The following is a 15872-nucleotide window of genomic DNA, read 5'->3' as shown; positions in this document are numbered from 1 at the left end:
TGGAGCATGTCCAACAGTTCAGGGTTTGACATGGCCTTGTATGTTGAGCAGACAATATGCAACAGAGTATAGCTGGAGGTTTTTAGATGGTCGGCATATGGCATCTGCTTTAGGCCTGTGATTCTTTTAGTGAGGTATTTCTGTGGCCTTTCCAGCTGTTGCAGATGTCTTGTGAGGTACATACCAAATGGGGCATTCTACTCTATAATGGGTCTAATGAGGGATGAGTACAGTGGGATAATGACCTGTTTTTTCTGGATGAAAAGCCCTTAGTGATGAGGTGTGCCACATAGAAGGATTTCCCGACTGTTGTGGCTATGTGGTTATCGAAAGTGAGACCACTGTCCACTTGTGTCCCTAAGTCTCTCATCACACTTTCGATGTTTAGTATCCTGCCACCTATGTGGTAGTTCATGGGTGTATATATATATATATATATATATATATATATATATATATATATATATATATATATATATATATATAAACATTTTATAACCTCGAATTACTGAAATGTTGAATTTCAGTATCTCGAGACTATAAAGCCGATTGTTAAAAATAGCGAAAGGTCATAATCGCGAACACGAATATATGTCGAAATCGTGGTTATGACCTTATGCTGCGTAATGTCCGGGATTGTGTTTTGATGGTGCGCGGTGCCGTTTGTGGATGTAGGTGTTATGTCAGGTAAGTGTTTTCTAAGGGTTTTGAGTTTGAGTTAGTGTGTGTGTGTGTGTATGTGTGCGCTGATGTGTTTGATGTGTGTGTGAGGGGTCGGAGAATGTGCATGTGTGAGTTGGCTTTTGTTTTGTGTTTGTGCGATCTCGGAGTTAGTATATATAAGTAGGGGGGGTGGGGGTCGCAGCCCCCCACATGGGTGCAGGGGGGCTTGCCCCTTGCTTATGTGTGTATGAGTTGTGTATGTGTGTAGTTTTGTTTATGTTGTGATGTGGGTGTTGTGGTGTATGTGTGGTATAGTGTGTGCGTTTTTTTCGGTGTTGTGAATTTCGCGTTTTTTTTTTGTGTTGGTGTTTTGTGGATTCGATATTTCAGTATTTCGAGGTTATAAAGTGAATCCATATATATATATATATATATATATATATATATATATATATATATATATATATATACACACACACACACACACACACACACACACACACACACACACACACACACACACATATATATATATATGTATATGTGTGTGTGTGAGGGGAATTCCTTTTGCTGCTCTGAACTCATATTTGCACACACTATTGTTGCCCATATATCGTAAGTGATCTGAAAACAAGATTTTGTTTCTCCTTTTCCCTTAAACTTACTTGTATCTGTTTCTGTTCTCCGATTTCCTGTTTTATAAGTAAATACTCTGTCATTTGCCTCATTTTATTGTGCATCTGACATCAGTTCCTTAAATTCTTCAATATATAATACCAGTTTTCCCAATCTCCCTCTTTAGGGTCTATTGGCACTTTTTCAAGGATTCCAAAACGAAAGCCTGTGCGTTTAGGTTCAATTTGTAGGTGGGAAAATTAGCGCTGTTCGTAGGTTCATACTAGGCTATCTGCCCTAGGGCATTTATAAGCCTAGCCAGAATGTGTTTGGCTTTCGCCACCCATTTTAAATTTATTTTGCTATGCCCTTTTTCGAGGTTAGTATACTGTGCCTCTGTCTAACAGTGACACAGAAGTGATACCCGTGGTAAATCTACGATCTCCCATCCACTCATCAAGATTCCTCTTGAAGAGAGTCAATGAGGGACTCTGCCTAACCTGGACTGGGATTTTATTCCAGAGTGAAGGGAGCTTCTGGGTTATGAATCTGTTCCTCCAGCATGTCCTATTTATTTCAGTGCTGAGGTTCAAGTCTGTCGAGCGCGTAGCTCGATGAGATTTGGATTTTCTGAGGTGCAGCATGTCCATTAATTCCGGGTTGGACATGGCTTTATACGTCAGGCACAGATCGCCTCTGAACAGGCGGTATGCCAGTGAATAGAGCTGGAGTTTCTTTAACCGGGCAGCATATGGCATCTGTTTGAGCCCTTTGATCCTCTTGGTGAGGTACTTTTGGGGTCTTTCCAGTTGCTGCAGGTGTCTGGTAAGGTACATTCCAAAAGGGGCATTGTACTCAATTATGGGCCTGATGAGGGATGAGTAAAGAGGCACGATGACCTCCCCTGATCTAGATGTGAATCCCTTCATGATTAGGTGTGCTATATAAAATGTTTTTCTAACCACTTTGGCCACGTGGTTGTCAAATGAGAGATTGCTATCAACTTGGGTCCCCAGGTCCCTAATTACTTCTTCTGTATTTAATGTATTACCACCTATGTGGTAATTTGTGGGCACTTTGTTTTTGCCAAAGGGGATGACTATACACTTTTTGGCATTTAGCTTGAGGCCATGGCTCTGGCACCAGTTGTCTGTTTCTATGGCTGGAGAGTCGATTATGGCGCCCAGTTTGCAGTCATCTGCGAACTTGGTCAGCCACATTCCTTCCATGTTGGCCTGTACCTCTGAGAAATATATACTGAACAAGAGAGGTCCCAGGACTGAGCCTTGTGAGACACCACTTGTAACTGGTTTGGAGTCTGACATGGCTCCAGCAATTCTAACCATGTGGGTTCTGTCCTTGAGCCAGTTTGCAATCCATCTAGTGACAATAGGGGTTTATATTTAAGCTGGTGAGCTTATCTATAATGCCCGAGTGGGGTATTGTATCGAAGACTTTTGCGAGGTCCAGGTAGGCTGTGTGGACCACCTTCCCCTCGTCAATGGCCTTGGTGACTGTTTCAAAGAAATTGACCAGGTTTAAGAGGCAGGATATGCCCTTAACAAAGCCGAACTGGGTAGGATCCAGTGTCTGTAGGTCCCCAATATCTTTATTTATGAGGTCCATGATGATCCTTTCCATAGCTTTGCAGACCAAGCTAGTCAGGCTTATGGGGCGATAGTTTCCAGGATCCGTTGAGGCACCACCCTTATGGAGAGGGACCACTGTTTCTGTACGCCACTCTTTGGGCACACATCCTGTAGTAAGGCTGAGATTGAACAGTAGTTTTATGTTTGGGTTTAGCCCTTCTTGGAGTTCATGTAGGATGCAATCCGGGACACCGTCTGGTCCCATTGATGCTGTGTTTTTTGCTTTGGAGAGGGCGGCTCTTACCTGAGCATCTGAGATGTCAGGGGGGCAGCACTCTGCTGGGATAGATATTTGCCCTTTTGGTGGGGGGGGGGAGAGAAGTTTGCGCTGAACCTGTCAGCTAGGATGTTGGCAATGTCTGTGGGTTCGGTGTATTTTTCTTGTCATTTTGGACTAATTCTGAGCATATCTGGGAATTCCCACCCAGTTTCCTAACATAACTAAAGAACGCCTTGTGATTATCCTTAGTGTCCTTTGCAATTTTTCTCTCTAAGCTGGCCTTAGACGATTTTATGAGTGCCCGTAGTTTTTTGCTAATACTGATCAGAGATGCCTTCCCTTTTTGGGATTTTGCTCTATCATGTAGTAGCTTCCTCCTTCTATTGTATAGTTTGTTTATGGCTGGGGTCCACCAGACAGGACGTCTGCCTTTGGAGGATTGGGTCTTGGTTTTATTTGGGATTGCATGATCCATGCATTCCTGAAGGAGTTCATAGAGTATGTTTATAAAGGATTTTGCGGTCTGGGCCGTATTATCCACACGCCCGGGGGCTTTGAAGGATTCCACCTTGGTTTTGAGGAGTGTGAAATTTGCTTTAGAGAAGTTTTTCACTCTGGTTTTCTGGGCATGGGGTGGGGTCGGGATGTGAATATCCAGTGAGATTAGTTTATGGTCTGATCTTACCAGTGAGGGATACACTTCTGGTCTGGAGCATAGAGTCCCCATGTTGGTGATGATCAGGTCCAGTATGTATTCCCCTCTTGTGGGAGTGGTAACAAGTTGTTCCATAGCAGTTGAGTTTATAAATTCTAGGAACCTTTGGGCTAGGGTGTTGGAGCTAGAGTAATGCTCCCAGTCTATGGTTGGGTAGTTGAAGTCACCCAATATAATGGTGTTTGGAGAGACCTTCATATTTTCCAGTGTTCTCTGGAAGGCCGAGTGGGGTTCCTGGGTTTGGGAGGGTGGTCTGTAGCAGGCTATAAACTGGAAGGCAGTTTTACCCATGGTTAGTTGCACATGGATAGTCTCTGATGCTTCATGCTGTGTCACCAACCTGGAGGTGTGGGTATCTTTGACGAATATTGATACTCCCCCTCCTTTTGTGGTTCGGTCCAAGTTTTGGGGCCGAAAAGCATGGTATGAGGTATAACCTGGTAGTGCTGGGGTACTCTCGAGAGCCTTGAACCAGGTTTCTGTTACTGCACAGATATCGATGTTCTCCATGCTAAGGAGAGTTTCGAGTGCGTGCATCTTGAGGTTTAGACTTCTGGGGTTGAGTAGCATTACTCTTAGTTTCTTATCCCTTGTGATACCTATGGAGGTGGGTTTGTCTTTTGAGCCTTGCCTAAAAAAGGCACTATGGGGGTAGCAAGAGCCTTTGCCAATATCCGAAAGCCCAGGGGTGACAGGTGCAAGCTGTCCCTAGCGAAGCATCGTGGCTTGTCGAGCATGTCATCCTAGGCTGACAGGCATTGGATCCCCTTTGAATGACACCAATACTTAAGCCAGTTGTTGAAATTGATAATCTTGTCTTCATACTGTGGCATCATTCTTGGTGAGGGTAAGATGCTACTCAAGGTCAGGGTCATACTGGCCTGGGCTACATGCTAAGAGAGCTCCTCTATGTCTCTTTTCATGTAGTCCAGGGAGGTACGTCTCAGGTCATTCACACCAGCATGGACAATGACTGAGTCATATTTGTACTTGCCTTGGAGTGACCTGAGTGCTTGTGTTATGTGGCGGATCCTAGCGCCCGACAGGCAGCTCACCGTGACCTTCTCCTTGTTCAGTCTGGTGAGTGGGACGTCAGTGTGCCTGATGATAGAGTCACCAATTACAAGTGTATCAGGTGTGTTGTTTAGCCTTAAGGGCTGTGACTGTTCGGCACACTGGCTTTGTGAGCTATGTGTTGCACGTGTTTTGTTTTGGGGTAGCGGTTGCTTGGGTGTCTGCTTTGGAGGTCTCTGCTGCTTAGGCAGATTTTTATTTAGAGCCTCCAAATATGTTTTTGTGTGTTTGTGTTTGGTTTGCTGTCGTGGTAGGTCTATGTGAGACTGGAATTTTAGTGAGTGTGGTTTCCTTCTCCTCCTGACTGGTTACGCCAGTACTGAGTTGAGAGAGCTTAGCCTCCAGTTTGGCTATATGGTTGCATCTGTCACATGTGTTGGAATTTGTTGGGAGGAGGAGAGGGTTGTCTGTGTACATGAGGCAGTTGTAACATTGCCTCATGATTCCCAGATTCACCAGCTGGACTGGAGAGGAGATTGACAACTGACCTTTGAACATGCTAGAATAGTATTGGGAATTTCTTTATAATTGAAAAAAATGGCCAATGGGGAGCAAGGTACTCCAGCGGGAGTTTGTGAGGGTGTAGTGCTTTTAATTTTTTAGTGCTGACTTATATTTGCTTTAGTGAGCAAGTGCCAGGTAACTTAAATGCAAAAATGACAAACAGTAACTTTCTTTCAAGTGAAACAAGGAAATAAGTACAGTAAGCAATGCAGATATCACTAGGAATCCACAGAAGCGCTGAAAAGCCACGTTTTAGGTGGAATTAGCTTTTCAGGGAAATAACAAGCTTACAAACAAAACTAGATTCAGCAGGCCTGGATCTAATCTTTGCTACAGCAAACAAGATGTACCAATTACAGTAAGAAATAGTTCAAATATGCAGGCACTATAAGCCTTTAACCAGAAATTCCCAGCTCAGAAGGGCAGAGTCCAGCCTCTTCTCCCACAAGAGTGCAGACCATGAACCTTCTTAATGTAAAATAACTGGCCTGAAGCCTAGGTACTTAAACCAGAACTAATACACTTTTAGAATAACAGACACTGAGCCCTCAATCAGCAGTTCCCAACTTAGAAGGATGTAAGCTACCTGTCCTGCCACCACAGTGCAGCCTGCAAACATTCCTAATGTAAAACAACTGGTCTAAAGCCCAAGTGCTTAAACTAAAAGGCTTAGAATAAGTTACACCAAGCAGTAATAAATACAATTGAGTACTTTTAAGATGACGCAAAAGCAAAATAAAGTAGGAAAAAACACAAATACAGTAAAAGCAGATAATTTTTTTTTTTTAGTGGAAAGAGAGAAAGGAGTAGCCGAAACTAAGCAGATTGTCCTTCTCAAATGTTCTCCCTGTACTGGGTAGAATGAGGTAATGACACTAGACTGGGAGGAGGGTCCCAGATCAAATTTACACTAGGAGTGGGCAACTGCAAAGCCACCAACTATAAAAACACTATACCAGCAGGTAGGGAGGGTGGGAAACAAACTGCAGAAATGTTTCACAGCTGAAAAGCAGCAGTGAGCCTTTAAATGAAAGTTTTAAACAGCTAAAGGAGCCTCTAGAAAAAAAGAGTTTACTGTAACCAATTATCAGAAACAAACAACCCAACAGATGCTTACTAAATGTGGACAATTTCCAGTTAATACCTCACACACAGTGAAACTAGCTAGAAAAATACACAGTACACAAAGTGCTATAAATAACACAGAAATAAAGAACAAAATAAACAAAAAACAGGATACTAGGTGTTATGCATTGATGGGTTCTGATATTGTGTCCAGTAGCAAATGTATCTGTTTTTTTTTTTTTTTTTTTTTTTTTTTTTATTGTAACGCTCTTTAGGCGTAGCTAATTATAATGTTTGGAAGTTAGTGAATAGCAGAAGTTTATGTCAAACTAGTATTAAGAGGAACTGGTATTCTGCTTTGGTTAGTTAAGAATTGTTTATGTCTGTACAAAAGGACACACTTCCTATTAGGACAGTGTGCTATATGTGGTTGTCAGATTTTAGCTTGTCATCCACAATTATTCTTATTAGCTTAGTATGGGAAACCCACTTGATGCTGGTGGTGATCAAGGATTTTATGGTTGTTCTTGGCAGGTTTGGTGGATGTTGGGAAGGAGTGAAAAGCATAAACTTTTATTGGGAGAGAATTAGCAGTAATTTGGATTCCTGTAGCAAATACATTAGGACGTTAACGTGTGCAGTGGATTTTAGTAGGCTCTGCTATATATGTGTGGTCAGTTCATGTATATGTACTAATTCCACAGGTAAACATATTTTTTCTTTTTCAAGATATTCACATATCTGTCAAACAAAGCAAATGTTTCAAAAGTCACCTATCTGAAAAGTTGTTTCACAACACAAAACTGTTCATTTCCTGATTGCATCATTTAATGAATATTTTGAACCCTAAAACTTAAAGGCTGTACTAATTTATCCCGTAGAGCATAGCTGTTAGTAGGTATAATATCCTTATTTTTGTTAGTTATCTCTAGTGTTTTCATTTTTATTTTTTATTCCATTTTCTGGGTTAATTTTTTTTCAGTTAGTAACCACTACAGTGTATGAACAAGTGCCGTGACCTGGCTTCCTTGCATCCTTTGCGACAGGTGTATCTTCTGCTCTATAGTGATCAGCAAGTACCATGCATTTGTTTTGTCCTTCTGCATTTGAAATTTGTTAAAGTCCAGAAATCACATTGATCTGCTCCCATACCTTCCTGCATTGAAAGTTCTTTTCTACCTTTACACTTCATGACATTCCTGATCTCCTTTCACAATCATAGCATTTTGTTTTGCATGGTATCATCTCTCCCACCAGCATCAAAAACTGTCATCCCAAGTTTGACCCTGACTCACTGATCAGTAAAAGCAAATGGGTAACATGAGGAGAATGATTTGTAGCAGGACTGGGTTACAGAGTACTGTGGAGAAAGGAGTTGTTCTAACTTCTCTGGTCTCAGGTTCCTTGAAGCATTTGCACCAGACTGTTGAATAGGTTATGTCCTGCTTTTCTAAACCAAAACTCATCAACTTTGCGTATTGTTGTTTCATGCAAACGATTGTATGTCTCATACTAGCAGTAGGTATAGCTTTATTTACTTGAAAGCATTAAGGCATACGAGTTAGTAGTGTTCGTTTACAGGATGTGTACTACTATTTATAGTTAACTGAATTTTGAGCCCAAGTGTTTTTTAGGTGAGGGCCGTTGTTCTTAACCCTGGGTTGTGGGCAGCGTAGGGGTAAGATACATTAGCAGTGGTGTGGGCATCAATAGTTTCCTACAGGAAATAGTCATCCAGAAGTGACCTTCAGCATCAGTTGAATACATTTGCTTAGAGTTCTTTTTTTCCCAGTTTTAGTGACTGCAAATGCCTGCGCTATATCTATTGTAAAGTAAATATTCACGGACTTATTTTCTTATTAATAGGTTAATGAACTAGATAAGCAGATCCAGCCACTTCGTGATCAGTTAAAAGCTGAAAGTCTTCGAACAGTCAAGTATGATCAGAGAGTGGAAGAATGTCAGGTACAAGACTTTATTTTTACATGTTTTAAAATTGGATGAAGGTAAAATTGGTGTCTTTAGTTTCCTTTTAAAGTTCTTTTTAATTGCTTGGACCTTGTAAAAATTTGTTTTTTTTTTAATCTTTAGGGGTTATTCCTTTCATTATACTGCTATGAGTAACAGAAATTCCTAAATTAACCATCCAAAACGTTTTAGTGTTTATTAGGATCACTGATTTTTTTCTCACAATGGCTAACATCTGTATAATGGAAAAATCCATCACTAAAGTTCCATTTCATTCTTTCTACTTTTCAGCACTTTAGACTCATTACCATTGCTACTTCATTTAGTTTTCTTGTTAAAAATGTCTTTCTTCTAGTTGATGTTTTCCTCTTAGCTCTTCCTATATCATTCTCTAAGTGGGTATAATTACGGTTATCAGATACTGTCCACTAAAATTCATAAACAATGTTTCTGCATTTTAATGGCTATGATAAATTTAGAACACGGCAGGAGATTAGCATTTCTAGTACCTGCAGCAAAAGTGTTCTCATATTCTTTTGTTTGAGGAAAAGACTTTCCAGATCTTGGAAAAATGCAGGACATAGTCTTCTATGTCTTTTCAGCTAGAGATCCACGTAAGAATTTTTCAGTAGTGAAACAAATGGGCTTTTACTTGGTTACATCAGTCATCATGAGGCTGCTGGTTTGTTGGCTTTCCAGTTCACAAACATCTTCTCTGATGCTGAGTGTCATCTGTTTTTATTTATTTTTTTTTGGGGGGGGGGGCACACATATGACAGTTTCACAACTGTTTTAGTCTTCCATTCTAAGATAGTACAGCAGATGAACAGCACTGGCAGTATATTCAGTTGGATTTCTCTAATATGTCTTCTTCAGAGGAAATTTTAAGTCTTAACTTTGTTACATTCATACATCTCAAGTGTACAGATTTTTGCATCAAATTTCTGTTCTGCTTTTCATAAAATTGTGATTTTCTGGCAAATTGGTGGCAAATCATTCATAGGTTAGTATTAGGCTAACTGCCCTTGCAAGCCATTTTATGCCTAGCCAATTATCCTTTGTGAGACTCAAACCCTGCACTTTGTGTTTGTAAGGCAAACAGCTTAACCATTAGGCCACCCTCCCAGCTATTTTATTCGATGTGTAATCCGTATATGAGCATTTCCTGCTCTTTTATGCTGTATAACGATATAATACCATTGCAATGTGAATTGGGTGACGTATCACAGTAAAAATGCAAAAGGTGTTGGCGTGACAGGAAACGGCGGTTAAACATGGCAAAAAGGAAAACCGCTGGTGAAAAGTGTTCTACTTACCCTTTGTCCAATGGCCCTTGTTCTGCCCAGCAACTCAATAAACCGCCTCAGCCAGGCTCGACGCCAGGACCCTACACACACCAACCAATGTGATTTACCACTAGGCCACAGCAGTTATACCTAACTCTGATGTTATCACAAACGTAGCAGGCAGCACAGTCATTCAACAGTATGATCAAAGTAATTAATCATGTAGATGTATATGCATGCGTACGTACAGATATTACACACATTTTATATATATATATATATATATATATATATATATATATATATATATATATACACAGAACGAACATGGGCACAAGAAAGCATTCATAAGGACTGTGAAGGAAAACAGCAGCAGAACACCCGTATTATCTAGTGCTGACATATCAAGCTGGCCAGAGGTGGGCAAAACCCCTGCATCTCTAACCACAGGTAGGATGCTAACAGTTGGAGTAACCTTGTCCACGTGCTAAGTCTGACTTTCAAACGGGTACAGGGTAGTCCCGGACCCCAGTCGGACAAGCCTAAACCTGGGTGACCATATGAACACCCTGACCAAGTTAGAAAATGATAATAAAGCCACCCTGAAGTTAGAAAATAATGACAGACATTGGACTTTCACACTTCATACCCTTCAGAAAATTCATGCTAATGCAAACTTGTTATTCTGTCAACTTTCTAAGTTGGTAAGAGCAGTATTTAAAACTGGTTCCTATTTTTGGGCCTTTGTCCAACTTTTGTTTATGGCTTTGTCCAGATATCTTGCTCTAAGAGGTTGAGAAGTATTCTATATTATAATTAAAAACTACATTTGAATGGAATAATTGACCCTTCATTTAATTGTCTTCTAAAAACGATCTGTTTTATCAGCATCTGTTAACAGTCCTTAAAGAAATGTATGCAAACATTTCTGCAGCGCATAAGATTCTGTAAAAGTCGTGCAGTATATTCACGTTTGGTTCTTTAAACCTTGTGTATATTTTTGATTTAGCAAATAATCTTAATATTTGATATACCTTTATCTTTTGTATTAGTCATAAAGGGAAACTAGGGGTCAGCAGTCTACCATAAGGCATTATTTTTGTTGCTTTGTGTAATTTTAAAAGGGACTCAGTTCAAGGACAGCAGTACAGTGATGTTTCTATATTAAGCTTGCAGAATTCTGGGGAACACACCAACAGACTTTTTTAGCATTATGCCAGTGCACATTGGATGGGGCATTTCCAATAAAATGCTAACTTCTCCTCTCAGACAGCATGAATTTGGATCAGGTTGTAGGGTTAAGGAAAGACTCCCACCAGCATCTGAGATCAAGAGTAACCAGTGGCAGCTAATGGTGCCCTGCACAGGGGGTGAAAAGTAAAAAAAAAAAAAAAAAGGGAGCACACACAGGTGTGTGTGTGTGTGTATATATATATATATATATATATATATATATATATATATATATATGTATATATATGTATATATATATATATATATATATATATATATATATATATATATATATATATATAGGCACACATACACACACATATATGCATACATATATATATATGTGTGTGTGTGTGTGTATACATACATATATACACACATTTATATATATATATATATATATATATATATATATATATATATATATATATATATATATGTTCTTTATCGTTATATATGAGATGCAAGGGCTAGATATTTAAATGTTTCATTCTTTTTAATTCATGTCTGATGAAGCCGAATGGTGAAAGCGCTTACTTCTGTTAATAAAACTGGACTGTTCGAGTAGTCCGCGTTATTATTTATTCTCTTCTTGACTCAAAAAATTCCGGAGTGCTCTGCTTGAATCCTGTGGATGTTTTATTATTCGTTCTGCGATATTCTGTTTTGCGATATTTGGATTTAACCACAGGACTCTACCCTCTGGTGTTGTGCCTGCTTACTTCCGTCATTATATATGTATGTATATATATATATATATATATATATACATACATATATATATATATATATATATATATACATATATATATATATCTATATATGCACACACACACAGATATATATATACATATATATATATATATATATATATATATATATATATATATATATATATCCCCCGCATTTGTTAACTGGGTTGGTCCAGGAGACCCGAGGAGAAAAGCTCCAGTTCAAATAATTACTGTTTTACATTAGTAAGTTTAAACAGAGTAGCTAACTCAGCATACAATTTTGCATTAGCTAGAGAGAATGCACAAGTGCAATACATATACTTTTACAGATATAGGATTCTCAAAATTCACAGTATGTGGCGATGTTGTAGTATACTGGCTCACTGGCAGTTTCATGCATGAGTGGGCATGGCTAAGGTGATTGACAAGCCTAATACCTGTGAAGTAGCATGCAAATGATGAATGACTGTCATGCCATGCTGATTTGCCAGTAACATCATACATACAGTGATTGTTGATTAGCATATGTGAGATGTGAGTGTTCAAAGTCATTCAAGAGCAATATAAGTGACAGTAAAAGACGTACTACAAAAAAGTTGATTGAAACATTTGTATTCGTGTTAGATATCCATGGCTTCTAAGCTGTAGTGGGTTCTGCTGTGACTTTAGGCAACCAATGCATAAAAATAAAACACACAAAACATAATTGCACTCCTCATGCAAGCTGCTTTTTAACATAACAGTAAAAGACATGTTTGTTTCCACGTCATCAATTTCATACATTAGCACCACTTTCCAAAGTAAATCTGTGAGGCCTTTTCTCTGAAATGAGAATGTTGTGAGTTCACTTTGTATGTTGTCAGGCAGCATCTAAACATGTATGTCCCAGATAATGCATGGTAAATTTCCTGCTCTCGGAGTTGTTATATTGAAGTAGCGGGGGGGGGGGGGTGCAGGGGGGGCTTGCCTCCCTGCAAAGGCAAAGGGAAAACAGTGACAGGGCATATCATTCTGCACGAAATTAGCAACAAAAAAAGAATTTAGAAAAAAAGAAGTAATCCATAAATAGCAGGCCACTACGGCTAAAAAATAACGGGCTACTACAGATGTTCTTCGTGTTTCACTGTTGCAGTCAACACATTTGGGTTATCTGCTTGCAGTACCCCTCAGTCAGCCTAATTATCAAAGTCTTGGGTCCTGCGTCAGTTGTTGTCTCATCTTCCATGACGTCAGGTCGTCAAGGGTATAAAGCATGCAGCTGACGCAATTACATCAGTCTTTCGTGCCATGCGGTGCCTGAAGAAGAAGCAGCTCGCAAGTGCCGGTCTGCCGAATTTTCGTTTTCGAGTTTCAGAACCGAAGTCTTGAACTAAAGCTAAGTACCCCATTGAGGAAACTTTTTCTTGCTCTTTTCTGATGTCAGTAAAAGTTGATAATTGCATTTCTTGTGGAAAGCAAATGGCTCATAAAGATTTTCATTCGTACTATATTCCTTGCCTAGGCCCTGACCACGACGTACCTTGCTGTCTGTTTTGTGCCTTATTTAACCAATGAACTATCTGTCGTCTGTTTATTTACGCTTCTAAATATTTCGGTTCTCAGTTCAGTTATCCAGATATGTCTTAGGTAAGCCATCCGACTATCGGCATTCCAAAGAAAACGCTAAGATAAAGACAGAGACAGGTCGCATAGGTCCAAAGCTGCTGATGACGCTTCTCCTAAGCCACTCGCCAGTTCGCCGGTACTCAGTGAGGCGCTTTTGCAGCCCCTAATACTCGCTACTTCTGATTCTCAGGCCTCTACTGAGTCCCATTCGGATTCCGGTATGCCGCGAGATGCTTCAACTGTGGAACCTGTGGATGTCTCTACCTTGGATGGTTCCGGAGCCGGTGTGCAGGCACTGGCTTCTGAGGGTGTATTCGGGTATACAGACTTGCATATTAAACCAGTGCCACCTTCTTCTTTAAGGCCTAAAACTTGAACCATGCCTGGAAAACAGACGCCCAGACCACATGTTCAGGCCTGTATGCCTAAAACCAAATGATAAGAATGGCTGAAGACCTTATTACTTTAATTAGGGGAAGTCAACCCCCCCCCCCCCTTCTAAGAGACCTAGGACTGAATTTGCATTTGAACCTTCTGACCAGGATTCTGAAATTTCTGTTTCTTCTGATGACCTGGATTTACCCTTATCTACTTATGAGGATTCTGATGCAGAGGACTGTATTCCCTCTGCTTCCCCTCCGGAGGATTTCTCTTTTTGGTGAAACCTTGCATACTCTTAGGGAGCATTTCCGCTGGGAAAGCCAGGATTACTCTGATTCAAAAAAGAGGCTTAGGGATTTCTTACTCCTGCCTCAACACAGGCCTTTAGCTATCCCTCCTGTACTAGACATTGTTGATGCCTTTTCAGAATCTAGTTTGGCCCCTTATTCTTTACCTCCTGCTCCAAGAAAATCTGATAGATATTACAGGGTTCCTGATTCTCACAAGTTCCTTTTTAAAAATCCTACTGTGGATCCTGAGACTATTTCACAGGGACCCAAGGGCATTAAGACTACTACTGCCAAAAATCTCATCCCTTCTGATAGAGACTCCAGGGCGCTGTATAGATTGGGGTAAGAAGGTATACACTTCTGCAACCTTGGCCATTAGGGCCTTAAACTGTCAGTTTCATATGTTAAAGTATCAGCTTATTATTGGATTGCTTAAACAGAAAATGATATTGATTCCTGATTGTGCTGAAAATAAAGATTTACAGGATTTAATGCATTCTGCTGAACAGGTTGGAAAACATACTTTGCAATGTGGGTTTGATTCATTAGAGGCCTTTTGCAGGGCTGCTGTCACTGCATCTGTACTTAGAAGGCATGCTTGGCTTAATGAGGAATCTTTGACAGTCAGGACCGTCTGTTTGGCATCAAAGCAGAAGAAGTTCTTAAAAAGATGGAGGAAAAAGTTAAATCTATGCAAACTGTTAAGGATTTCCTACAAGTTCAGCCTCCAAGATTTAGTAGGGATTGGCCCTCTAAGAACTGGTCCTTAACTGTCTCTTCCAGGCCTTCTCAATCCAAACCCAGAACCAGCAGAAGCCCCAGGTTTCAGTCCCAGGGTACGTAAAAGACTACGCAGTGGGGGGCTTCCGCTTCCAAATCCACGAGTAGTAAGACCCCCCCCGCCCCCCCCCCTCCCCCTGTGGTAAGCTGTCTCAATGACTTGACTTTAAAACTTCCAAGCACTTCTCAACTGACTGCTCCTTTAGGGGGAAAGATTGCTCTGCAGGTCAAAAACTGGGAACTCATTACCCAGGACAAATGGGTTTTAAATATAGTTTCCCAAGGATACATATTTCACTTCCACATGTTACCAACCCCAAACGGTTGGCCAGATCTACCCCGAAATCAATGGGCAGAGGCTCAAAAGCAAGTACTCTCTCTCTTAAGCTTAAAGGCTATTCATACTTTACCAGAAGAGAAAAAGGGACAAGGTTTCTACTCAAGACTTTTCCTGGTACTCAGAAAAGACAATTCATGGCGTCCTATCATGGACCTCTCTACCTTAAACACTTTTTTGGTGATTCCAAATTTCAAGATGCTAACTCTTCACCAGCTACTTCCTATGCTAGGCAAAGATGCCTCGTTGGCAACACTGGATTTAAAGGAAGCTTAGCTGCACATCCCAATCAGGGGAGTTTTGCAGAAGATACATATGCTTCAAAGCAGGCTACATGCACTATCAGTTCTCTGCACTGCCCTTTGGCTTATCTACTGCACCCAGGGTATGCACAAAGTGACTTGCTCCTGTCATTGCATTTTACAGGCAAAGAAATATTCAAATATACCCATACCTGGACGATTGTCTAATTCAGGCAGAAAACCAGGACATATTTTTGAATCATCTGACATTTGTACAAAAGGTGCTAACTTGTCTGGGGTACACCATAAATGAAAAGAAGTCATATCTGGTACCCTGTCAACAAATTGTATTCCTGGGAGCAAGCTTGAACACAACTTTCCAGATGGCTTTCTTCACGCCAGAGAAACAAATTCATTTGACAACTTCAAACTAGTGGCCATAAAGAACCTGCTATCTGCAAGGCAAATACTGCAAGCCTTGGGGTTCATGACCTCCTATGTTCTACTAATT

General features: G+C 40.3%; 1 protein-coding gene across 1 annotated transcript in view; it reads left to right on the top strand.

Moving 5' to 3' along the window:
- The window catches only part of SMC6 (structural maintenance of chromosomes 6), a 1850548-nt gene that overhangs the window by 485015 nt on the left and 1349661 nt on the right, over positions 1-15872 (top strand). Inside the window, exon 10 of the mRNA XM_044068538.1 lies at positions 8372-8470. Coding sequence (XP_043924473.1) covers positions 8372-8470 — 99 coding nt within the window. The remainder of the gene's footprint in view (positions 1-8371; positions 8471-15872) is intronic.

The sequence above is a fragment of the Protopterus annectens genome, chromosome 1.part0 (genome assembly GCF_019279795.1).
Source record: "Protopterus annectens isolate FY-2018-M chromosome 1.part0, PAN1.0, whole genome shotgun sequence".
NCBI classification, from domain to species: domain Eukaryota; kingdom Metazoa; phylum Chordata; order Ceratodontiformes; family Protopteridae; genus Protopterus; species Protopterus annectens.
This window is presented reverse-complemented; position numbering and strand designations above follow the sequence as displayed.